Raw genomic sequence first — 25,302 nt, forward strand, 5'->3', positions numbered from 1 at the left:
TCTGTGTTTTGTGTCAGTGTTTGAAGTTAAGTGGGGGCAAAGGGAATCCTGACATTAGGAGTGATTCAGCTTGAGCCAGCTTTCCCTCAGTGTTGTTGTTGTTTATTTGGTCAGTCGCTTCCGACTCTTCGTGACTTCATGGACCAGCCCACGCCAGAGCTTCCTGTTGACTGTTGCCACCCCCAGCTCCCCCAAGGTTGAGTCTGTCACCTCCAGAATATCATCCATCCATCTTGCCCTTGGTCGGCCCCTCTTCCTCTTGCCCTCCACTGTCCCTAGCATCAGCATCTTCTCCAGGGTATCCTGTCTTCTCATGATGTGGCCAAAGTGCTTCAGTTTTGCCTTGAATATCATTCCCTCAAGTGAGCAGTCTGGCTTTATTTCCTGGAGTATGGACTGGTTTGACCTTCTTGCAGTCCAAGGCACTCTCAGAATTTTCCTCCAGCACCACAGTTCAAAAGCATCTATCTGCCTTCACTCAGCCTTCCTTATGGTCCAGCTCTCGCAGCCATAGGTTACTACGGGGAATACCATTGCTTTAACTATGCGGACCTTTGTTGGCAGCGTGATGTCTCTGCTCTTCACTATTTTATCAAGATTTGTCATTGCTCTCCTCCCAAGAAGTGAACGTCTTCTGATTTCCTGGCTACAGTCAGCGCCTGCAGTAATCTTTGCGCCTAGAAAGACAAAGTCTGTCACTGCCTCCACGTTTTCTCCCTCTATTTGCCATTTCTCAATCAAGCTGGTTGCCATAATTTTGGTTTTTTTGAGGTTTAACTGCAACCCAGCTTTTGCACTTTCTTCTTTCACCTTCATCATGAGGTTCCTCAGCTCCTCCTCGCTTTCAGCCATCAAAGTGGTATTGTCTGCATTGCTGAGATTGTTAATGTTTCTTCCAGTGATTTTAACTCCAGCCTTGGCTTCATCAAGCCCGGCACATCACATGATATGTTCTGTGTACAGGTTGAATAGGTAGGGTGAGAGTATACAGCCCTGCTGTACTCCTTTCCCTATCTTAAACCAGTCTGTTGTTCCATGGTCTGTTCTTACCGTGGCTACTTGGTCGTTATACAGATTCCCCAGGAGGCAGACAAGATGACTTGGTATCCGCATATCACCAAGAACTTGCCACAGTTTGTTATGATCCACACAGTCAAAGGCTTTAGAATAGTCAATAAAACAGAAATAGATGTTTTTCTGAAACTCCCTGGCTTTCTCCATTATCCAGCAGATATTGGCAATTTGGTCTGTAGTTCCTCTGCCTTTTCTAAGCCCAGCTTGTACATCTGGCAATTCTCGTTCCATGAATTGCTGGAGTCTACCTTGCAAGATCTTGAGCATTACCTTACTGGCATGTGAAATAAGTGCCACTGTTTGATAGTTTGAACATTCTTTGGTGCTTCCCTTTTTTGGTATGGGGATAGAAGTTGATTTTTTCCAATCTGTTGGCCATTCTTGTGTTTTCCAAATTTGCTGGCATATGGCATGCATCACCTTGACAGCATCATCTTGCAAGATTTTAAACAGTTCAGCTGGGATACCGTCGTCTCTTGCTGCCTTGTTATTAGCAATGCTTCTTAAGGCCCATTCAACCTCACTCTTCAGGATGTCTGGCTCTAGCTCACTGACCACACCGTCAAATCTCTCCCCGATATTATTATCCTTCCTATACGAATCTTCCGTATATTCTTGCCACCTTTTCTTGATCCCTTCTGCTTCTGTTAGGTCCTTGCCATCTTTGTTTTTGATCATATCCATTTTTGCCTGGAATTTTCCTCTGATGTTTCTAATTTTATGGAAGAGGTCTCTTGTCCTTCCTATTCTATTACCTTCTTCCACTTCCGCGCATTGCTTGTTTAAAAACAATTCCTTATCTCTTCTGGCTAACCTCTGGAATTTTGCATTTAATTGGGCATCTCTCCCCCTCTCACTGTTGCCTTTTGCTTTCCTTCTTTCTTGGGCTGCTTCCAGTGTCTCAGCAGACAGCCATCTTGCCTTCTTGGTTTTCTTTTTCTTTGGGACATTTTTTGTTGCTGCCTCCTGAACAATGTTGCGAACTTCTGTCCATAGTTCTTCCGGGACCCTATCTACTAAATCTAGTCCCTTAAATCTATTCTTCACCTCCACTGCATATTCATGAGGAATATTAGTGAGCTCATATCTAACTGCTCTGTGGGTCTTCCCTATTCTCTTTAGTCTGATTCTAAATTGTGCAATAAGAAGTTCGTGATCTGAACTACAATCAGCTCCAGGTCTTGTTTTTACCAACTGCATAGATGTCTGCCACCTTTGGCTACAAAGGATGTAGTCAATCTGATTTCGGTGGCGACTGTCTGGTGAAGTCCATGTAAAAAGTCGTCTCTTAGGTTGTTGGAAGAGAGTGTTTGTTATGCACAGTGAGTTGTCTTGGCAAAGTTCTATCAGCCTATGTCCTGCTTCATTTTGTTCTCCCAGACCATGCTTGCCTGTAATTCCAGGTGTCATTTGACTACCCACCTTAGCATTCCAGTCTCCTGTAATAAAAATAACATCTTTGTTTGACGTACTATCCAGTAGGTGCTGCAGATCCTCACAGAACTAATCTACTTCTGCTTCTTCAGCATCTGTGGCTGGGGCATATATTTGGATCACTGTGATGTTAAATGGCTTACCCTGAATTCGAATTGAGATCATTCTGTCATTTTTTGGATTGTATCCAAGCAATGCTTTAGCCACTTTATTATTAATTATGAAGGCTACTCCATTTCTTCTGTGGGCCTCTTGTCCACAGTAGTAGATCTGGTGGTCATCTGATGTGAAGTGGCCCATTCCAGTCCATTTCAGTTCACTGACACCCAAAATGTCTATATTTAATCTTGACATCTCCCCAATAACCACATCCAATTTGCCCTGGCTCATAGATCTTACATTCCAGGTTCCTATGGTGTGCTGATCTTTAGAACATCGGATTCGTCGTTCACCACCAGCACCGTCGGCCGCTAGCCGTCCTTTCGGCTTTGAGCTAGCTGCGTCATCACATCTGGGGCCACTTGAACTTATCCTCTGTTCCTCCCCAGTAGCATTTTGACCATCTTCCGATTTGGGAGTCCCATCTTCCGATGGTATACCGACATATCTCTGGTTGTACTGATCCATTTAGTTTTCACGGCAAGAATACTGGGGTGGGTTGCCATTTCCTTCCCCAGGGATCGTATGTAGTCTGACCTCTCTGCCGTGACCTTCCCGTCTTGGGTGTCCCTTCACGGTTTAGCTCATGATGTCACTGAGGTGCTCAAGCTCCAGCACCACGACAAGGTGACGATCTCAGTTTAAAAGCTACTTTGCTACCTTTCTATGTTAAGCATCAGCAGTCTGGTTCCATTCTGGTTCAAGTTGGGCCTGCCCTTCTTGTACAGGCCCGGCTTGTCCCAAAATGTTCCCCGGTGCTTAACAAATCTAAGCCCCTCCTCCTGGCATCACTGTCTCATCCACACCTCGAGATTCCTCAGCTTCACCTGCCTAGCTGGCCCTGCACATGGAACAGGTAGTGTTTTAGAGAAAGCTACCTTGGCAGTCCCAGCTTTCAACCTCCTATCTAGTAACCTAAATTTGGCTTCCAGGACCTCACAGCTCTATTGCCCCTTGTGTCAGTCTTCCCCCAACATGGTGCCCTCCAGGGGTGCTGGACTTCAAATCCCATCATCCACAGCCAGCAGGAGATGGCTAGCAGAAGGTAGGGTAGAGTCAACTGCCCTGGTCTCCTTGCCCTGCTGCTAAACTTAGCTGTGTGCTCAACTCACCTGTGTGCTCAAGGTCATCAGAACATCAGAACATAATCAGAGCCCTGCTGGATCAGACCAAGGGTTCATCTAGTCCAGCCTTCTTTTCGCACAGTGGCCAACCAGCTGTGAATGGGAAACTCACCAGCAGGATATGACTGCAACAGCACCCTCCTGCCCATGTTCCCCAGCAACTGGTATACACAGGCACACTGCCTCTGATACTGGAGGTAGCACATAGCCATCGGGACTAGTAGCCATTGATAGCCTTTTCTTCCAGGAATTTGTCCAATCCCCTTTTAAAGCCATCCAAATTGGTGGCCATCACTACCTCTTGCGGAAGTGAGTTCCATAGTTTGACCAGGCAGTGTGTGGAGAAGTCCTTCCTTTTATCTGTCCTGAATCTCCCACGGATCAGCTTCCATGCATCGTTTTGTAGACCTCTGTCATGTCTCCTCTGACCCTCCTTTTCCGCAAGCTAAACAATCCTCCAAGGTAATTGCCCCCCCCCCCGTCTTTTTACCTTGATGCTGCGTCACTGGGGCGCCACTTTGCATTTGTCAAGTTCCAAGTCTTTTTAATTGTTGTGAACCATCCAGAAAGCTTCGGCTATTCGGCGGTATAGAAATGTAATTAATCGATCAGTCAAGACAGCTGCGCGGGATGGTTCCTGGGCCTGAAAAGTCTTAGTTGCTACCATAGGACAGAGTGAGGCAACTGCCTCTGGCAGTGGATATTTAAAGTGCTGGGAAAGGGCAACCAAAGGTTAGCTATGAATTTATTTTTATTGCATTTTATATTACTCCTAAGGGGGAGGGGTGCTCATGGGATTTTCTCTCCCGGGGGCAAAAGAAACTGGCCAGCCTTGGGTACTGTGCACCTTAATTTGGGAATCCCCCCTCCCTGCTCCCCAGGCGATTGCTGTTCCACCCCAGGCTGCAAAAGGAGCGAGCCTTGCACTCCGTCTAGCTAAAGTGAGGGGGAAAGCTGTGTGTGCATGTGTGCGTAAAAAGGAACAAAAGAGAAACTGTAGTTTGAGACAGACAGACAGATGAGAGTCCATTTCAGCAGCCCTGCTAAAAGACCACCCACATGAAGAGTCTACATCACACAACTCTGAAAGACCACTTGCTTTTTCCTCTTCCCTCCCCCTCCCCTTTTCCTTGTGTGTTGTGTCTTTTTAATGTATGTTGCTGTTGTTGTTGTTACATTTATATCCCATCTTTCCCCTCCACAAGGAAACAACCCTCCTTACCTGATCCTCCTCCTCTCCATTTTACCCTTTTCTTTGTTTTTTATATTGTCCTTTTTCTTCTTAATAGAAATGTTTGTATGTAAGCATCTCCGGAATGGATTTATTTAATTACATGATTCTCCTCCTCTCCACCTTATCCTTTTTTAAAACATCACGTTGTCCTTTCCTTTTTTAAAATAGAAATGTCTGTATGTAAGCCTCTCCGGGATGGATTTATTTAATTAATTTAATGTCTGTAGTCGAACACATCTGGAGGGCACCAAGTTGGGGAAGGCTGCTTTTGAGTGTCCTAACCAAACACAAAAAGTTGTAGCCCCACTGCCTTCTCTTCCAACTCCGCTTCCCCACCCCTGTGTATCTTGAGGGTAGGGAGGGGGGTGGTAGCAGGGATAGATGTTAGAGAAATCTGCAACAGATTTAAATGAGTTCAGATTTCTATGAATCTGGCATTCCTGTCCAGAGGGCACAAGGTTGGGGAAATCTGTCCTAAGTCAGTGTCGTCCCCCCCCCCAAAGCAGTTTTGGGCTGTAGCAGCAGATGAGGGAAACACCTTTTCACTACTGCCAGCACACCTCGGAGGCAGCCTTTCCACCAGTCAGGGATGAACTGAGTTTCACAGATTTTCAAGCAGCAAAGAAACAGGCAGGAAATCCCATGCGTCTGAGCCAGATGTTTGTTTATTTGTTTGTTTGTTTATTTACATCAAGTATATGCTGCTCCACATCTAATCAGATTCTGGAGTGGTGAACAATAAAAGATAAAATGATAAAAACAGATAAAAGAAATGAAACACCATATTAAAGACTGTTATTTTTAAAAACAGAGTACCGATAAAAACCGTGGCTGGTCAGTCAAGGAAGCCTTCCTGGAATAAAACTGGTTTCAGGAGGTGCTAGAAACAGCAGAGTGTTGGTGCCTGCCTGACCTCCAGAGGCAGGGAGTTTCATAGGAAGGGGCCACCGCACTGAAGGCTCTTCTCCTGGTGGACTCCAGTCAGGCTGTGTGGAACCACCAGGTGCAGGCCCTCTGATGACCTCAGTGACAGGGGAGAAGGCACTGTCTCAGGTATCCTTTAAAGGTTGATAAGTGACCTGCCAATTCTTCGATTCCTTCCTTCCTGGAATGTCGGTAGAACAAATTTAGCTCTGTATTGTCTACACTGATAGACAGTGGCTCTTCAGGGTTTTGGACAGGTTCCCCCCCCAGCCCTATCTGGAGATGGTAGGGACCGAACTTTGGATCTGTTGCATGCAAAGCAGCAGCCAAGCCAAGGAGCATTTCTACCCAAGGCTTTACACAACGTCGTCAGCCTCCAGTGCATCTCCTCCACTTTCTGACCTTTATCCCGCTTTTTAAAAGATCAGAGATAACCCGTTAAGGAACGGTAATCCGATATATCGGCTGTGTGAAATTTACACAGTTCAACTATAACCGTAGCGCCATCTACTGGCTGTAAAATGAAACATATAGAACTTGTTGAGAAACGAATCCCCCAGTTCAAAGCACGTGTCTGCCTGTTTAAAGGAGCTGATTTTAATCCTGTAAAGAATCCGGAAACAAAAGCCCTGGTAGGTCGCAGGATAAAAAACCTGGTGTGGTGAAGCCCTAACAATCTCAACACTGCATTTTGTGATGGATTGCTATAACTATCGTTAGCCACTTTGTTTTCAAAGTGTAGAAACTGGAGAGTGGGACAGAAATACAGGGAAACTGAGATAATAAGATTAAATATTTAGCACTGCCCCTTCCATCTTTCACTCTGCCCCTTCTTTAAATGAAGAGATGCTAGGCCATGTTATATAATGAAGAAAAGCCCCTCTGAGTATGCACAGAGTGCTTTCCTTTCTCTCTACTGAGTAACTGCAACCCACCCTCTACATGCTTAGAGTTAAGGAACAGGACTTCCTTCCAAGGTAGACAGCTGGTATCCAACAAATGCACAAGACTCAGCACCACTCTTTGTAGAAGTTAAGCACTGACCCACCTAACCCAACAGCATTTTGATGGCACAGATCAAAAATGCTTTCAAACTTGTAAAAGCACATGGCTTGTGATGATACTCCTGGTACTTCATTCATGACCATATGCACTCAGTTTCATGGCAGTTTCCTTCTTTAATTTCCTTCCTTTTTTACTTGATTTCTTTCCTTCTTTGATTCCGTTCCTAATGTCCTCCCTTCCTTCCTATTTAACTTGATTTCCTTTCTAATTCCATCCTTCCCATTTAACACTCCTTCCTTCCTTCCTTCCTTCCTTCCTTTCCTTCTTAGCTTGAATTCCTCCCTTTCTATTGAACTTGTTCTTCCAGCTTTCCTTCCTATTTTCCTCCTTCCCTATTTAACTTGATTTTCTTCCTAATTATCTTCCTTCGTCTTTGATTTCCTCCCTTCTTTCCTCCCTTCCTAATTCCTTCTGTCCTATGTAATGTGATTTCTTTCCTTCTTCCTTATTTCCTCCTTTCCTTCCTATTTAACTCGGTTTCCTTCCTAATCATCTTCCTTTGTCTTTCATTTGATTTCCATTCTTCTTTCCTTCCCTCTTAATTCCTCCCTATTTAACTTGATTTCTTTCCTTCCTTGATATCCTTCCTCCCTTCCTAATTTCTTCCCTCCCTCCCTTCTTGTTTCACTTGATTTCCTTCCTTCCTTCCTTCCTTCCTTCCTTCCTTCCTCCTTCCCTCCCTTCCTATTTAACTTGATTTCCTCCTTTCCTATTTGACTAGATCCCCTTCCTTCTTTCCTTCCTTCCTAATTTCCTCCCTCCCTCTTTAAGTTGATTTCCCTCCTAATCATCTTCCTTCCTCTTTAATTTGATTCCCTCCTTCCCTTCTAATTCCTCCCTTCCTATTTAACTGATTTCTTTCCTTCCTTGATTTCCTCCCTCCCTTCCTCGTTTCCTCCCTCCCTTCCTGTTTCACTTGATTTCCTTCCTCCTTCCTGCTGGACTTCTTAAAAACAGTTCGCCTTCATCTCCTTCCATCCATGTTCTTGTGTCCACATCCCCGATGGAAGTAAAACCAAGGAGGACTCAGACACGCGTGTGCACACACGCCCAGGTCCGAGGTCCAAGCAAAGTCTCTCTGTGCAGCTCCCCACAGAGGCAAGAGGCTCTGAAGCCAGCAAGGATGGGTGTTCCCATGGCTGCACAGACATGTGAGGCCTTGGCTATGCTGGGCCAGTTAATCCTTCCCAACCTGGACGGAAAGCTCAGGTTTCAGAGCCACAACAGATGTGTAAATTTTAACCCTCCTTTCTAATCCCCACCAAGCTCCAAATCCCAGCCTGGACGGGAAAACATGAAACTCAGGTTCAGGTGGGTTGGAGGTCACCATCTGCCTCTACGGCCCTGTCTTGTAAACACTTCTAATAGCAATATTAGCGTCTCTATAGTAACAGCAGAGGAAGTGAGAAGGAGGAGACGCAAGGGGTGGAGATAGCCTTTTCTGAATTCACCACCGATGAAGCGGGAGAGGGTTTCCTGCATAAAATGCGGATGCTTCATGAGCAAGAATTTTTTTAAAAATTTAAAAATCAATAAACGAGTCCCAATCCTGCAGCTACATTTTTGGTATGCATCCTCTGTGTTGCAGGAAGACCAGTTTTTAAGGGCGAGGGTGTTCTCTGGCCACAGGGGCTGCATTTTCACAGAAGCGACTCCAAAGGTGACCTGTCTTGCCTTCTGGAGCATATTTTCCACGTGATGCAGAAACTTGGGGAGTGGTGGGGTGGGGAAAGTAGCAGAGGCTTCATCTTTCATTTGCACAGTGAGGACTAGCATGGTGTAGTGGTTAGAAAATTGGAGTAGAACTGTGGAGATCTGGACTCAAATCCCTGTTTGGCCAGAAAGCTCATTGGGTGTCTTTGGACCAATAACCTCCATGCCCTCTCTCAACCTCACAGGATGTTTGTCAGCTCTTAAATTTCTATCTGGCCTTTCCACCAAATGGTACTCAGTTTTATTTATTTATTTATTTATTTATTCATTCATTCATTCATTCATTCCATTTCGATATCTCCCATTAGCTGAAGCTCTCTGGATGGTTTGCAAAACAAAAGCAGCTAATGGCAATAAAACAGAGTCAAATGTAAATGATCAAACACAAAAAACCCAAGAAGGCAGGTGAAACACATCGATAGAAGTGATAAAAAACAACAACCAGCTAAACGAGACTTCCCCAACCTGGTGCCATTCAGATGTTTTGCACTACAACTCCTATCTGCCCCAGCCAGAATGGCCAATAGTCAGGAATGATGGGAGTTGTAGTTCAAAACATCTAGTTGGGGAAGGCGAGTGAAACTAATGACAGCGTATGCTTACAAGTTTAGCCAAAGGCTGGTCTGAATAGAAAGTCCTCCTTGAGTGCTGGCGGAAGCTCGTCAGAGAGGCAGAAGCTCATCAGAGACAGTCAGGGACGGTGGAAGCTCCTCAGAGATGGGGCTGGACAGACCTCCCTTAGCAAGCAGCCCCAGAGCCAGGAGCAGCTACCAAGAGGCCGCCCTCTCTCAAGTTCCCACCAAACATCCTTCCTGCTGGCGGGACAGAAAGAAGGGCCTTTCCGGAAGATCGTATCTCCTGGGCAAACTGAAATGGAAGGATACGCTCTTTCAGCTCACTCTGTAGTTGTGCAGGGCTTTTTTGGTCGCAAACAGTGCTTTGAATTGCGCCTGGAAACATCGGTAGCTGGTGAAGCAGTTGTAACATGGAAGGATTGCTGAGAGGATAAAGTTGTGCGTGTCTGGAGGGAAGAGACACCAGCTTCCTAGTGGAGAATTTCATAATGTTAACCATGCACAGTGTGACAGAGTCCTTCCTTTTATCTGTCCAATCTCCCATCGTTCAGCTCATGGGATGACCCCCAGTTCTAGTGTTATGAGAGAGGGAGAAAAATGTCTCTTGAAACACTTTCTCCACACGATGCATTGTTTTACATACCTCTCAGGTGTCCCCTCCCTTGATCAGCTTTTTTTTCTAAACTAAAAAGCCCTAAAAAGCCCTTTGCCATTTCCCTCCCCACCTCTTTAACTTGCTGTTTCTCCCCCTCCCACCATCTAGCCTTGCTCTTTCTCTCCCCTCTACTTCTTTGCCTTGCTGTTTCCCCTTCCCTCTCAACCTCTAGTCTCACTATTCCCCAATCCTGTGTAGCTCCCTTTTGACTAGCCAGACCCACGTAGCAGCTATTATGTTTTAGCAAACCATTAAAAATATGAAATATAATACAAAGAAACAATGCAACAAACAGCACAGGAATCAAGAAAGCAGCATTAAAAGTCTAGAAGTCTCTAAAATGCCTGGGAGAAAAGTCTTTGGCTGGTGCTGAAAAGATAACAGCGTGGGCATCAGGTGAATCTCTTTGGGAAGTTTATTGCCTAAGCGGTGCTGCCACTGAGAAGGCCCTGTCTCTTGTAGCCACCCACCTAGCTTCGTTTGGTGAGGGCACCTGAAGGAGGGCTTCCAAAGATGACCAAAGGGTTCAAGAGGGTACATATGGGAAGAGACATTCCGTTAGATATTCTGATCCCAAGTAGTTAGGGCTTTAAAGGTCAGCACTAACACTTTGAATTGGGCTCAGAAACAGATTGGAAGCCAGTGTGGCTCACAAAACACTGGCATCACAAGATCATATCAGCCAGTCCCAGCTGATAACCTAGCAGCTCTGTTTTGAACTAACTGAATTTTCTGAACCGTTTTCAAGGATAGCCCCCCATACAACACATTGCAGTAATGGTGCCAGGCTATCTCTGTCCAGGTACGGTCACAGCTTGTATATCATCCCCAAGTGACAACGATGCTGTGTGCCTCATCTTTCAGGGGAAGTGCAACCCCCTCCAGGACAGGTTGAATACCATCGGGCAGACAAACCACCTGCTAACAATACCTCCATCTTGTCTGGATTGAACTCTCATTTGTTGGCCCTCATCCAGTCCATTACCTTGCTCAGGCCCTGATTCAGAACAGGCACTGCCTCACCTGGGTTTGATGAGAAAGAGAGTTGGAGCTGGGTGTCACCGGCATATTGGTGGCTCTTCAGTCATCATCCCTGGATAACCTCCCCCAGTGATTTCATGTAGATGTTATACTGTATTTCTAATTAAATGGTTGTAATTATGTTTAAATTTGCATCTGTACATAAAAATCAACACATGCAGATTTTATGCCAGTCTCCACCCTCTTTTCTCCTCTTCTTGGCGATTCACTGGAGCTGGGAGATCTGGGTTCTAGTCCCCACTCGGCCATGAAAGCTCACTGGGTGACTTTGGGCCAGTCACACACTCTCAGCCCAACCCACCTCACAGGGTTGTTGTTGTGAGGATAAAATGGAGAGGAGGATAATGTAAGCCGCCTTGGGTTCCTTGTGAGAGGAAGAAAGGCAGGGTATAAATGCAATAAATAAATAAAATGCCTTACAGGGCTGGACAGCGTACCACTGCCAATCCAAGAAAGGATTTATCTCGTTAACCACCAGCAGCTTGCAGAGTTTCCATGGTGGGTGCAAAAGTTTCGTCTCTCCTGGTAGGGAATTGTTTCTAGCGCCAGGATATCCTTTTGGAGAAGCAGCAACCAGAACTGTATACCTGCTTCCTGTGAGGTGTTTTTTTTTGGGGGGGGGGTCGGTTTGTGATGAGTTTGTCAATTTGAATGATAACCTTGAACTGAACTGAAGGCGATCAGCCACATTCTGCTTTTTGTTGTTGAAAACATGGTTATTCACTAGGAATAAAGAGCCGTAAAGCTGGATGTTCAGAGACATTCTTTTTATTTGATTTCACGGTAGAACTAATCTGATCTGGCATTGTTTGGGGCATTGGGGGCGGGGAGGTGCAGCTGTGTGGGGTGGAAAAAGGCCCTGAATGGACAATGTCTCAGCCAAAGACAGAAATGAATAATTAGTGCAGCCAAACTTCAGTCAGAACCATGAACAACTCTGCCACCGCCAAGCGCTAAATTAGCCACTGTTTGAAATTCAAATCCGACTTTCAAATCCAATTTGGGTTGATTGCCTTCTGTGCTAAATAGCTGCTGGCCAAATGATACTCCTGGATTTAACATGTCTAGAGTGCTTTTCGGAAAGCAAAAGATACGGATCCAAACTGTCTGGTTGTATCCTGGTTCTCCCTCCAGCTCCCACAGATAGCCTGGAGAGCCACAGACTCATTGGATCCCCTTGGCAAATCTTTCTGTTTGAGTTCCTCCCGATTCTCATTGGTCAAAACACAAATAGCAACAGCCTACCTCATAGGGTTGTACCGAAGAGGTGGCAAAGCCCTCTCCATTAGTCCTGCATAGGTCTTCGCTGTCATGCCTGCCAACAAAAAAATGGAGATGGGATGCATATCCATTTGGAAGTGAAATGCCCCCCCCCCCCAGAAGAAAGGGTGCAAAGGCTGGATGGGGCATGCTGGGAGTTGTAGGCCTTTTTTCTGTTGAAACATGGATAGGATTGCATCTAAAGTATGGTTTCTGTTTGAGCTGTGCCGAAATCTCTCAGAAGATTTTTTACCTGAGAAAATATCTGTGATTTTTCATTTTTTCACCCCTGCCCCAAAGAAGGCCACTTTGCAGATTTTTTTTCTTAATATTCTCCACCTTCTTTTGGGTGGTAGTTGTCATGTCCTCCCCACAATGTCCCAGAATGAGGCTACATCTGGGGCATTGTGAAGGACGCAAAATGGTGTCCAGGTTGCCAACACACTTGCTACTTTTGCTACATGCAATACCCCCCCCCCAAAAAAAACCCTTAGGAAAAGGGTCAGTCTTTATTTATTTACAGCATTTATATAGCACTCTGCATCGAGACAGATTCCAGAGCAGTGAACAATAAGGGATAAAATTATAACAAGATAAAAGAAATGAAAGACCGTATTATAAATGGTTATTCCTAAAAACAGAGTACTGGTAAAAACCCTGGCTGGTCGGTCAAGGAAGGCTCCATGGTATAAAGATATTTTCAGGAGGTGCTGGAAACAATACAATGTTGGCACTTGCCCAACCTCTAAGGTCAGGGTTTTCCACAGGAAAGGGGCCACCACATTGAAGACTCTTCTCCAATTGGACTCCACTTGGGCCATGGGTCCATGCAGAACCACAAGGAGCATGCCATCGGATGACCTCAGTGACTGGGGAGGTTGATAGGGGAGCAGGCGCTCTCTCAGCGATCATAATGGTGGTGTAGTGGTATAGTGGGACCTGGGCTTGGAGGGTCAAAACACTGGGACCTTTTGATTAGCAGGGACTATGTCATAAATCCGCTGGTGGACTCATCTGAGGAAGAGTTAGAGTCTTTGGTGCCAGATGTCTTGGCTGCAATCCTCAGCAGCTGGGACTTGAGGGAAAAATGGATTTTCCCAGGAATAATATATTGTTGTGAGCTATCCTTGTTGTACTGCAAAGTATTTTGAGGTGGCTTCGAATGGGCAATTAAGACCCATTTGCTTTACAAAAGACCTGCTCCCAGTGGAAATGACAAGTGCTGGAACTTCTTTGCTGATCAACACTACCAACAACATTTTTTAAAAAAGATTTTATTAATTTTCTAAAATAAAATTCAACCAAACAACGGCAAGAGCGGGAGGAGATAAAAAGAAACTCTAAAGGAGCTGTCCAAGGCGCTGAACTCATTTTGGGGATAGGGTCTGCACCCTGGATACCTCCTTTAGAGTTCTGACTGAATCTGACTAAAACCCAGGATGGAATCACAGTCCCACTGAAATTGGAGCCCCCAGCCTCCACTGGTTCACCCCCAAGAAGGTTTGGAATAATTCCTCCTCCTTACTGGAGATATTTGGCCATGCTGGGTTGGAATTATAGGAGCTGCAGCCCAACACATCTGGAAGGAAACCATTATAACTTTCTTGCTTGTAAATTTTTGTACACTTTGTTTTTCCCATTGTGCGGGGTTTTTTTTAATTTAATGATTGATTTGTTTTTATTCTTAATTCTATCCTTAAATTTCGACTGTGGTGGCCTTTGGCTAGAAGTGCTCAAGTTCTTCGGAGGTTTGTTTTGGGGTCAAGTCTGGGGCTTCAGAGTTGGGTTGGGCCTGGTTCCAAAGGAGAAAGGCCCCCAGCCAACTTCAATGGCAAAAGGTCAGGCTTGCACATGTAATTATTTTTGAGTTGTTTTCCACATTGCTCCCCCCCCCCCGCTTTTGTGTAATTAGCAACCGAAGGTGTGTTTGGGGAGGGAGATGGGCTGTGTATGTGTGTGCATGGAGGTGGGGTGTGCGTGAACTGGACTTCGCCCTTTGCTGCCCTGATTCTTACAACCTGTCTGATTAATTCCCCAGCTCACATGACAACCGCTAGCAACCTGTTCCTGAGCTTTGCAGGTTGCCAAGGGAACTGTCTCAGCATCCAGCATGTAACAGAGCCCTCTACCAGTGGCAAAGACAAGCATCAAAACCCCAGCTGGAGAGACTAACCTGGGAGGGGATAAACTTTCATCCTTCATGGCACACTTTCCCCACCTGCCCAGACATTTTATGTTTTTTTCTGCACGAGGTGAGGACCTCTTTGTTCGTCCAGACCTCTGAATCAAGACCAGGATGCTTGCTATTTTCTTTATTAATTAAATCTGGGGTCTCCAATGTGGTACCTCTGGGCATCACAGCACCTGCAGACATATCTTTTGGTGCCCCCCAGGCTCCCTGCTCCTCCTGATTTAAAACCCACATTTGCTTTATATGTATTACACAATAAGATCAAACATTTTGTCCTTCAAGATTTTGCCACTCATCCACAAATTCAGCAGACCGTCGGTGACCATGCATGAGTAGTGCAACCTGAGATTTAGAGTCAAGGAGTGACATTCCCCCACTGAAAGACCACCAAGATCACACCCTATGCAGTGGTTTGGGGAGGAGGGGGAGATTTTGGTGCTCCTCAGAAATGTATCCAGGGTTTCCCAACAATTACCCTGTTCTGCAGAGGCCCAGAACCCACACAGGGGAATGCAGTAGTGGACTTACCGTAGGAAAATCTTGCTGGGTAGAGTCACTGTGGCCAAAGGCACATCAGGCAAAATATAGTAGCAATGTCCAGTCAGGTGAAGCCAGAGGAAGCAAGCCACATCCTGTAAGTAGAATCAAATTCAGATCATGGGAGTGTAGGTCTTGGAATCTGTAGCACAGTATATTCAGGTTCAGGTAAACCATTTCAAGACCTTGGGAAGCTCCCACCAAGCTTGACCCAGTTAGAGCAGGGTCGGGGATTCTCCAGTCCGTGGGCTGTATCCCACCTCTCAGGGTGCCCCATCTGGCCTGCCGGCTTCTTCCATGGGGCCACTTTGCCTTTGGCCCAACCCACCAATATAAGGTACCTCCCTAAGACCTTTCCCGGATTGGAATTCAGCCATCAGGCTGGAAAAAGTTTCCCCACTCCTGAGCTAGAGCGTCTGCCTGCTATCAGAAATAATGCAGAGATGTTGTCTCAGCAGAAAGCAGAGTGTCTGCCTGCTATCGTAAATAATGGAGAGATGTTGTCTCATCAGAGAGCTGAATCCATTGGAGGCCTTGTAAAGGCAGACATTAAAGGAGCTTTTTTTAAGGACCCTTACCTGGTTCTGTATGTGTTGCCTTCCACATGGTTGGGGAGATATAGGTGCTGCTGGGGACTCATCCTCCGAGTCTGAGGGAAGGTGGTAGAACCCCTTCCTCAGGCTGACAGAGCATCAGAGAAGGTACCTATTATTTTCCCTGGGCGGAAAAAAAGTAAGCTCATCCAAGTCTTACCACAGGGCCCTGTCCTTGAGGACCATGACACCAATAAGAACACTCATGGTAGACAAACGTTCTCCAAAAGATGTTTTTCCCCCACCTCTGTACCAATCTGAGAAAAAGAGAGGCAAAATCAACTCCGCTCCTCATGTTTTCATAGTGGTGGGGGAGAATTTTGCTGTAACATTGTTCAGGGGAGGGGGGATTCTGGGGAATAAAAATGGCATCCCACAACAGTGAGGAACAAAGAGGAGTCCTCTGGTCCTAGAACTTTGCCCAGATTCCTTCAAAAGCAGAAATGCCTCCCCCTCTAGGCAGCCTGTGAATGGGGCCATGTGTGTGTGTGTGTGTGTGTGGGTGAGAGAGAGAGAGAGAGAGAGAGATGTTCCCTTATGCACCTTGAACATGCACAAGGGACACTGTGGTAGCTGAGTCTCTGCAAAATGGATGAGAACTATCAAGCTGCAGCTTGATCCAGATAAGACAGAAGTACGGTGGGTTGGAAAGTCTGCTAACTTGGATTATATCTCATTCTGCTCACACTCCCCTAGAAGGACCAGCTGTGGAGACTGGGAGTGGAGGAACAGAAGGCCAGCTGCCAGAAGGAGTGCTTTCTAGCAGCTTAGACTGGTTCAGTAGGTGTGGCCCGATCTAGAGAAAGCAGACCTAGCCACACTGACACATGCCTTGGTTACACAGATTACTGCCATGCACTCTCTGTGGGGCTGCCCTTGAAGACTGTTCAAAAACTGCAACTAGTATAGAATGCAGCTGCTAGAATACTTGCGGAAGCCAGGTATTTGGGTCATGCTACTTCTATATTGGGCCATTTACATTGGCTGTCTGTTAGTTTCCAGGCACAATTCAAGGTGCTGGTTTTGGCCTTTAAAGACCTGAACAGTTTGGGACTGCGTTATCTGAAGGACTGCCTTACACCTGTATGAGCCAAGCATTATGATCAGCATCAGAGGCTCTGCTCTCTGCACCACCAGCAAATCCATTTGGTTAATGGGCACTAGGGATAGGACTTCCTCAGTGGTAGCCCCATACCAGTTCAGAACCCCTCCCTGGGAGATATGTATGGCCTCATTTCGTTTTAAAGAACCGTGAAGAGGCATTTATTCTAGTCTGCATTTGGGGCTTAAAAATCATGAACTGTTCTTGCTGCTGCTGGTACTGCTGTGTCTGCGTGTGTGTTTAATTGTCATTTGTATGTTAATAGTTTTGTAATATTCTAAGCCAAAGATGCGAAGCAAGGGAGCATCCAAAATTGACCCCAAATGGAAAGAAATGTCTCAGGAAGCTAGAACAAAGATTTAATTTGTTAAAAACCCAACACGTTTCAGCCTATTTCTATTTTCAGGCTTTCTTCAGGGGGTTATAAAAATGACTGCGGAAATTCCTGTAACAAATGTCTCCTACAGTAATTCACTGGTGCCCATTTGTTATAATAATTTCTGCAGATGTTTTTATAACCCCCTTAAAATAAAAATAGGCCGAAACACATTGGGCTTTTTACAAATAGAATCCTTGTGCTAGCATCTTGAGGCGTTTCTCTCCACTTTCGGATCTAATATTCTAAGCCACCATGTGAGGGCAGTGTGCCCTGAAAGGTGGTTAGAAAAAAAATAAACGTGGAAACGATCCTTGGGAAGTGCAAACATTTGGAAAGCATCGCTTGTGTAGGAGAGGCTGTCGCTTAGCGGTAGAGCTCCCATTTTGCCTGCAGAAGGTCGCACGGCCAGTACCTGGCATCTTCCTAGAGCGCTGCTGCCATTGAGATGACGTTAGTAGCTTAGCTGGACCAATGGCCAAGCTCTTTGTAAGGCAGCTTCCTACATTCTTATTTTAATCGCCTCTGCATTTAGAACCATGAGGACTGGGATCTTACTTGTAAGGCAGCTCCCTATGTTCTTACGTCAGTCATCTCTGAGAAATTCTTCTGTTCTGAAACCCTGGAGAGCGGAAGCTAGTCAGTACAGACCAGGGGTTCAGAACCTCTTTGAGCCCAAGGGCTAAAGTCCATTCTGGGGAAGCTCTTGGGGGCTGCATTCTGGTGGTGGGTGGGGCCAAAGGCAGAAGGGGTGGGGCTAAAATGCCAGCATAGTTTAGCTTGAAGCTCTTACTGGCAGTAACTAAGCTTTAGGGGAGGCATTTCAACCTTTCAGGATGACTGGGTGCGGGGTGGTGGATGGGGCAATGTATAAAATACTGTTTTATTGTGGTTTTACGCTTTCGTATTGTACATTGTTTTATGCTGCACTCAGTGATTTTAATTTTTGTGAACTGCCCAGAGAGCTTCGGCTGTTGGGCAGTATAGAAATGAAACGAAATAAAATAAGACCCAGGAAACCACCAAATGGTCGGTGGTTGGAAGAAAGGTGAATCCTTGAGCTACAGAGGTCAATGGTCTGAGAGAGACATTTCCTGCATTCTCCTTAGCTGCCCCAGAAATATTTTCTTGGAGCAGTCCCATTGCAACCAGCATCCAGCCATGGTCACACACCCAGGGCCAGCGTCAAGGGTAGGCATGGTTGGGCACTTGCTAAGGGCCCACACCTCAATAGGGGTCCACTGACAAGAGCCCCCTGGAGCTGCTGCTCCTCTTCGCCGTTGCAACCTGCTTGTTCACCTGCCTCTCTCTCCCCGGCCCAGACAACGGTGGTGGTGAGAAGACGGAGCAGGAGATGCCGCGGCCTCCTAGCTCCCGGGCGCTCTGCCTAGCAAGGCAGCAAGTCATGAAGAAGAGGAGCAAAAGTAGCTGGTGACGGTGGCGGTAAGAAGTTAGGCTCACTGAAGGAGGAGGGCTGTTGGGGGTGTCTTGCCCAAGCGTCTTCCAAAACCTTTATTCTCCAAGCATTTTAGCATTTTAGCTTCCCAGTCTTTGAGCTCTGGTGTTTTAAATCTGCATTTTAAATCTGAGCCACTGCTAGGTTTTACTCTCCTTCTACTGTTACATTGTGGTTTTACGCTTTCATATTTCATATTGTTTTATGTTGTATTTTGTGGTTTTAATTTTTGTGAACCGCCCAGAGAGCTTTGGCTATTGGGCGGTATAGAAATGAAATAAATAAATACACCCTCCCCATCTCTTTGGCTTTTGACTTTTGTATACTGTTTTTAAGCTGTGCTGTTTTAAGCTGTGCTGTTTTATTGCTGGATTTTTTAGAAATTGATTTTAGTTCAAGGTTGTTTTTAGATCTATGTTGTTTGTATATATTGCCCGTATGCTTTCATGTAAATGGTTGTTAAACTTTGTATACTGTATTTTATGTTTCAACTTCTGTGAACCGCTCAGAGAGCTTTGGCTATGGGACGGCATAGAAATGAGATTAATAATAATAATAATAATAGTAATAATAATAATATAATAATATAATATAATACACTGGAGCCGGCACTGCACACACACATACAAAAGGAACAGTCTCAATTGCATGTGGAAAGAAAACGCCACAAGCCCTCGCTCCCAGCGATCAGACAAACGTGTCTTCATCTTCCACTCTTTCCATTTTAGATATCTCCCCTCCTCCTCCTGTTTGTTCCTGAAGTTCCACTTTTGCATTTGCGGCAGGGACAGAACCAGCTGTTTCACGGTCCACAGCGAAGCGTGCTAAATCAGGCTGTTCCTGACAAGAGGTGGGTTCTGTTTGGTGCTGGGGGCTGTGCTGTGCTCCCACGGGAATCACAGTTGTGTGCTCCCTGAACACGTAAGGGGTGGCTGTTTTGTGTGTTGCTGGGACACCGTTGCAGCCAGAGCGATGCTGTTTCTCCCTTGCTGCTGATGGAATCATGTCTTGGCCAAAGCATCCACCACACACAGGAGAGTCACGGATTTTTGGTGGGGTGGGGTAGGGAGAGGCTTTCCCCATTTCGGAAAGGAAACGCTGCCTGTCAAAGCTTAACCTGATGGTGGTGAGGTGGCACGCTCTTGATGGACCTCCTTCCTAAGGAGATCCACCAAACCCCGTCCCATCTAGGTCTTTCATTCAGACGGAATCTAGTTCAAGCCCTTCCACCAGCCCTCCTGAAAGTCCGCTTAATCTTTTCCTCTTCCCTCCCCATCCCTTTTTCCTTGTGTTTTGTGCCCCCCCCTTTTTTTTTTTTTTAGATTGTATGCCTGTGGACAGGGACTGCCATGTTTAATGATTGATCGTGAGCTGAGGGGTGGGATAAAAATACATTAAATCATAAATAAATACATAAATGAATAAATAATTTTCTTGGAGGCACTTGGAATTCTAAATGTGTGTATGGCTTCAAAGCTTGTTGCTAAAGCACCTCTTGAATTTGTGAGCTGTGTTGCCTGCAAAGAAGCAAGGGATTCTCCAAAAGCATCTCCCAGAGTTTTTCCCGTGATCAATACAGACCAAGTGTTGAAACGCGTTAGGAATTAAATTGACGCAGCCGTTTCTTTTTCCCTATTGGAACAGTTGCATGCAAGTTTCCCCACCCCCTTCTTTTGGATAGCCCATTTGTTTTACTTGTTTCTTAAAAAAAAAACAAAAAAACTTCATTTCTTTTGTCATTTGTTCATTGACATCACCTTCATTTTGTCATTTGCTTTTGCACTTTTTGTATATGTCTGATTTTGCCAGCCACCTTCTTATTTTCTCAGAATGCCCTAGTTATTTTGTCATTCCGGGACATGTCGTTGGTGGGTGGGTGGGTGGAGATTTCACCGGAGTGGTGGTCACCACACAAACATAAAAATATAGTGATTCATGCAGAAGGAGGAGCAGACTTGTTCTCTGTTGCTCCCGAGGGCAGGACCAAGGGGCAGCGATGCCAGGGAAACAGATTTTGCCTGAACGTTAGGAGGAATTTCCTAATAGCGTGAGCTGTTTCACAGTGAGAACAGGCTGCCCTCAGGAGGTGATGGGTTTCCCATCACTGGACATTTTTAAGCAGAGGCTGAATGGCCATCTGTCGGGGAAGCTGTTGTTGGACAGAGCAAGGGGTGGACTAGATGACCTCCAAGGAACCCCTTCCAACTCTATGACTGTATGAACATGTCTGTGGCATGCTGGGAAAATAAAATGGTGCCTGCGTATCAGGAGGTAGCTGCCAAAATCAGTTCTGCCTCTGCCAGAGAAAAGTCAGTCCACCCCCCTCGAATGAATGACGAATGTGTACGAATGAGGTCACAACAACGGGTTTCCATTTTTATTTGCTATGAAATCAATGCATGCCCCCAATACCCCATGAGACGCAGTCCATTTGTAACTTGGACTGCTGGTTAAGAGGACCCAGCACCCACCTGACAGGCAATTTCAATTAATCTCTCCCCTCTTGTTCCCCCGGCCTTGCTTCCCTTTTCACCTCTGCTGTTTTATTCTCCCCCCTTCTCCCCTCTTTTCTTTTTTTTTCATTTTCAGCTCCCTTTCTCTTTCCTTCACTGCCATTGCAACCTCCACTCGAACTCAAACGCCAAAGTCTCTCTTTTCAGAGTGGGGAAGAAGATTATATACACACACACACACACACACACACACACAATAACATCTCTTGTGATGAGCGTTTTTCCCCCTCCTTTCCTCTGCTGGAGACTCTCTGTTCATTATGGTAATGGTCTGGTCTCCATTTGGGCTATCAGTGACACTCCAAAAGAGAAATGGGAGCTACTTTAAACTATTATCTCTATTCTTCCTTCACCAGACGCTGCCTGTCGCACTTCCGACATGGCATCAAGGCTCTAAGAGCAGGCTGCCACTTCTAAGGAGCCTTGTACATTAGGCGCAAGTGTCTCATTAACGTGCTCCGTCCGTTTTTGGACAAATGGACTCTTTGGCAGATCAGGAGCAAAATTAAAAATGAATTTTAAAAATTCCCTGGCCCCACCCACTTTCCCCCCCAACCACCAATAGCTGGGTGGCTTCCCGACTTTTCCGCAGTTTTTTTCCCATTCCAAAAGGCTGAAATGCCTCTCCTAAGGCTCTCCTAAGGCTTCGTTAGTGGCAGAAAGAGCTTAAAGAGACAATAGGCTGGTATTTTGGTAACTTTGGCCCCACCCCTTCTGCCTTTGGCTCCGCCCACCACCAGAATGGGGCCCCCAAAGCTTCTCAGAAATGGAATTCAGTCCTGGAGCTGAAAGAGGCTCCACATCCCTGATTTAGCCCAGTGCTCTGACTGACAATGTTTCTCCAGGGTCCAAAGCACAGAAGGGTCTTTCTGTCACCTGCTCTGTGATCTTTTAAATTGGGGATTGAACCAGGGCACCGTCAGCATTCAAAACGTGTGGTCTGCCACTGAACTATAGCCATACCCCATAAAAGCACCCTTAAATCCCACCCTTCTCTCCAGGAGCACTTGGCACCTTGTAATTGTTCTGATTATTATTTAGCAATGATGCCTCCTGTTAGAAAAGCAATTAGCAGAGAAAAAATAGAAGGCAAAACAGAAGGAGTATTTACCAGTCCCACACACACACACGCAGGCTATCTTAGCATAATAGAAGGAATTATTGTAGAAGGAATTCCCTTTCCTTCTTCAGTGAAGGAAAGGAAGCAGTTTTAGTCACAACTATTCTTGCATTTTGAATGCAGGCACAGCGCAGAGTTTCAAAAGTTTGTTCAGTTCATTTTGTGTTCCATTACACAGGCAGGGGCAAGAACAAATGCATGTACTCCCAGCAATGGTGGAAAGTGTGGGGGTGGGGGGGAGGAAGGGGAGGAGCAAAAGGAAAAAATCACAGGAAACCACACGGTAGGCTATAGAGATCCTAAGGCTAGCTGTGCTCAAAATCCCCATGAACACTGCAGCACTGCCCCCTTCCAGTAACTTGCAGACGAGGTTGCAATATTCCCAATGTGTTCTGCTCTGCCCCATGTCACTTAGTCTTCCCAAGAGCCCTGAGAGATAGCTTCAACTGTGTGTACATTCAGCTTGCCAGCCAAGTAGGGATTCGAACCCAGATCTTCACTTCAGAATCTAATTGCTAACTATGCTAGAAGGACAGTGCTACCAAAGTGACCTCTTACGACCTCCCTGTCATATATCCGTTGGGAAATCAAGATTTGTTCGCTCAACATGAGACCCATCCTTGTTACTTCCCTCTCACCTGCTGACCCCTGAATGTTTGATAAAAGATGGAAAAAATGTCTTCCATCTGCCAGCCATACCCTCTTCCAATTTACTTCATTCCATTTTCCCCTCCTTCCCACCTGATTTTCTGTGTTTTTGTACAGTGAATACTGAGCACACCCACTCCTCATTGCACTGTTTTGGGGGTTCCCTCCGAGGACAAACCTCGAGGTCCTGCAAACCTGCTGATACTTCCATGTTGTGTGTGTGTGGGGGGGTGCCCTTTCAACCATGTAAGCAGCGACACCTGGACATCAGAAATAGAGAGAATTGCTGACAGCCAGCAGGTGTATCTCATTGCAGAGCCAAGAAACTGCCATTGGTGGACACTTCCTTTCTCCCTCTGTCGCTCTCCCGCTCCAGCGCAGGAGAAGGAGGGAAGGCAATTAAAAAAGCTTAGATGTTTGTTAAATTAATTCCTGGCAGGTACAAAGCAACCTTTCTCAAGAGCTCTCGAAGGAAATGGAAAAAGACACTCCCCCTTTTTCCCGTACCCATAATTGTAGCTCCTATATTACAGTTCCATTATCCTTGAGCACTTTGGGGTTTTTTGGTAAACACTTGGGTACAAAAACGTTGCCATAGGTGCGGGGACCAAAATTAAGAGTCCTGCTGAAAAAGAGGATATCTCCCTCATGCCCCCACTCCCCAGTTGCAGAAATCATAAAGAGAAATTGTGTCTCTGAACCCCTCCGCCCTACTTTAAAAAAATCTACTGTGAATACTATTGGGGCAAAATTAAATAAATATATAGAATCTCTATCATTTTATCTGAATTTTAATTTCATACTGTCCTTTGCTTTGAAAGGCCAATGGCTGTTGCAAACATAATAATCTGAATCTCTGAGCCCCTGACTTTGCTCTTGGATACTTGAAGGAATGACCAGGCTGGGCTGTTATTATTATTTTTTTTACAGTATTTTTACCCTGCTCTGCAGCCAAACAGGTGGTATCATCTAAAAAAAGACACAACACACAAGGAAAAGGGATTGGGAGGGAGGAGGGTAGAAAGAGAAACTTCACTGAATGACCATTATTATTATTATTATTATTATTATTATTATTTACATTTCCATACCACTCCACCCCTTCATGGATCACTGCCTTGTTGTGGCGAAGGGACTTGCGTGACTCAGTGAAGCCATAAGCTATGCCGTGCAGGGCCACCCAAGACGGACTGGTCATGGTGGAGAGTTCTGACAAAATGTGGTCCACTGGAGAAGGAAATGGCAACCCACTCCAGTATTCTTGCCAAGAAAACCCCACGGACCGTATCACAAGGCTAAAAGAGATGACGCCGGAAGATGAGCCCCTCAGGTCGGAAGGTGTCCAATGTACTACTGGGGAAGAGCAGAGGGTATTTCCAAGTAGCGCCAGAAAGAGTGAAGCGGCTGGGCCAAAGCCGAAAGGACACTCAGCTGTGGACGTGTCTAGTGGTGAAAAGAAAATCCAATGCTGTAAAGAACAATATTGTTTAGGAACCTGGAATGTCAGATCAATGAATCAAGGCAAGCTGGAGGTGGTCAAACATGAGATGGCAAGATTGAACATCGACATCTTGGGAATCAGCGAACTAAAATGGACAGGCATGGGCGAATTTAATTCAGGTGACCATCATATCTACTATTGTGGGCAAGAATCCCTTAGAAGAAATGGAGTAGCACTCATAGTCAACAAAAGGGTGGGAAAAGCAGTACTGGGGTACAATCTCAAAAACGATAGAATGATCTCAGTACGAATCCAAGGCAAACCATTCAACATCACAGTAATACAAGTCTATGCCCCAACCACTGATGCCGAAGAAGCTGAGGTTGATCGGTTCTATGAAGACCTACAACACCTTCTAGAACTAACACCCAAAAAAGATGTCCTCTTGATCATAGGGGATTGGAATGCTAAAGTAGGAAGTCCAGAAATCACCGGGATAACAGGCAGGCATGGCCTTGGTGTACAAAGTGAAGCAGGACAAAGGCTAATAGAGTTTTGCAAAGAGAACATGCTGATCATAGCAAACACTCTTTTCCAACAGCACAAGAGACGACTCTACACATGGACATCACCAGATGGTCAATATCGAAATCAGATTGATTATGTCCTTTGCAGCCAAAGATGGAGAAGCTCTATACAGTCAGTAAAAACAAGACCTGGAGCTGACTGTGGCTCAAATCATGAGCTTCTTATCGCAAAATTTCGGCTTAAATTGAAGAATGTAGGGAAAACCACTAAACTATTCAGGTATGACCTAAATCATATCCCCTATGAATATACAGTGGAGGTGAGGAATAGATTTCAGGGATTAGACCTGATAGACAGAGTGCCTGAGGAACTATGGACGGAGGTCTGTAACATTGTTCAGGAGGCAGCAACTCAATCCATCCCAAAGAAAAAGAAATGCAAGAAAGCAAAGTGGCTGTCTGATGAGGCTTTACAACTAGCTGAGGAAAGAAGGGAAGCAAAAAGCAAGGGAGAAAGAGGAAGATATATACAACTGAATA

At 45.6% G+C, this 25,302-nt stretch overlaps 1 protein-coding gene across 5 annotated transcripts in view; it reads right to left on the minus strand.

The window, feature by feature from the left end:
• Positions 1 to 8,993: 8,993 nt before the first annotated feature.
• Positions 8,994 to 25,302, minus strand: part of LOC146333506 (uncharacterized) — a 29,606-nt gene continuing 13,297 nt past the window's right edge. Inside the window, exons 2-6 of one of the 5 annotated variants that reach the window (XM_084826430.1) lie at positions 15,740 to 15,836; positions 14,978 to 15,081; positions 12,244 to 12,313; positions 10,943 to 10,980; positions 9,000 to 9,772 (exon numbers count right to left, since the gene is read on the minus strand). In XM_084826430.1, coding sequence (XP_084682556.1) covers positions 10,960 to 10,980; positions 12,244 to 12,313; positions 14,978 to 15,081; positions 15,740 to 15,836 — 292 coding nt within the window. In that variant the 3' untranslated portion in view covers positions 9,000 to 9,772; positions 10,943 to 10,959. Of the gene's footprint in view, positions 9,773 to 10,942; positions 10,981 to 12,243; positions 12,314 to 14,977; positions 15,082 to 15,564; positions 15,694 to 15,739; positions 15,837 to 25,302 lie in introns of those variants that run through there. The other 4 variants (XR_014786518.1, XM_084826428.1, XM_084826429.1 and 1 more) reach the window with 4 other exon arrangements.

The sequence above is a fragment of the Heloderma suspectum genome, chromosome Z (assembly GCF_057233095.1).
Source record: "Heloderma suspectum isolate Gila_16-S chromosome Z, 16-S_ref, whole genome shotgun sequence".
Taxonomy (NCBI): domain Eukaryota; kingdom Metazoa; phylum Chordata; class Lepidosauria; order Squamata; family Helodermatidae; genus Heloderma; species Heloderma suspectum.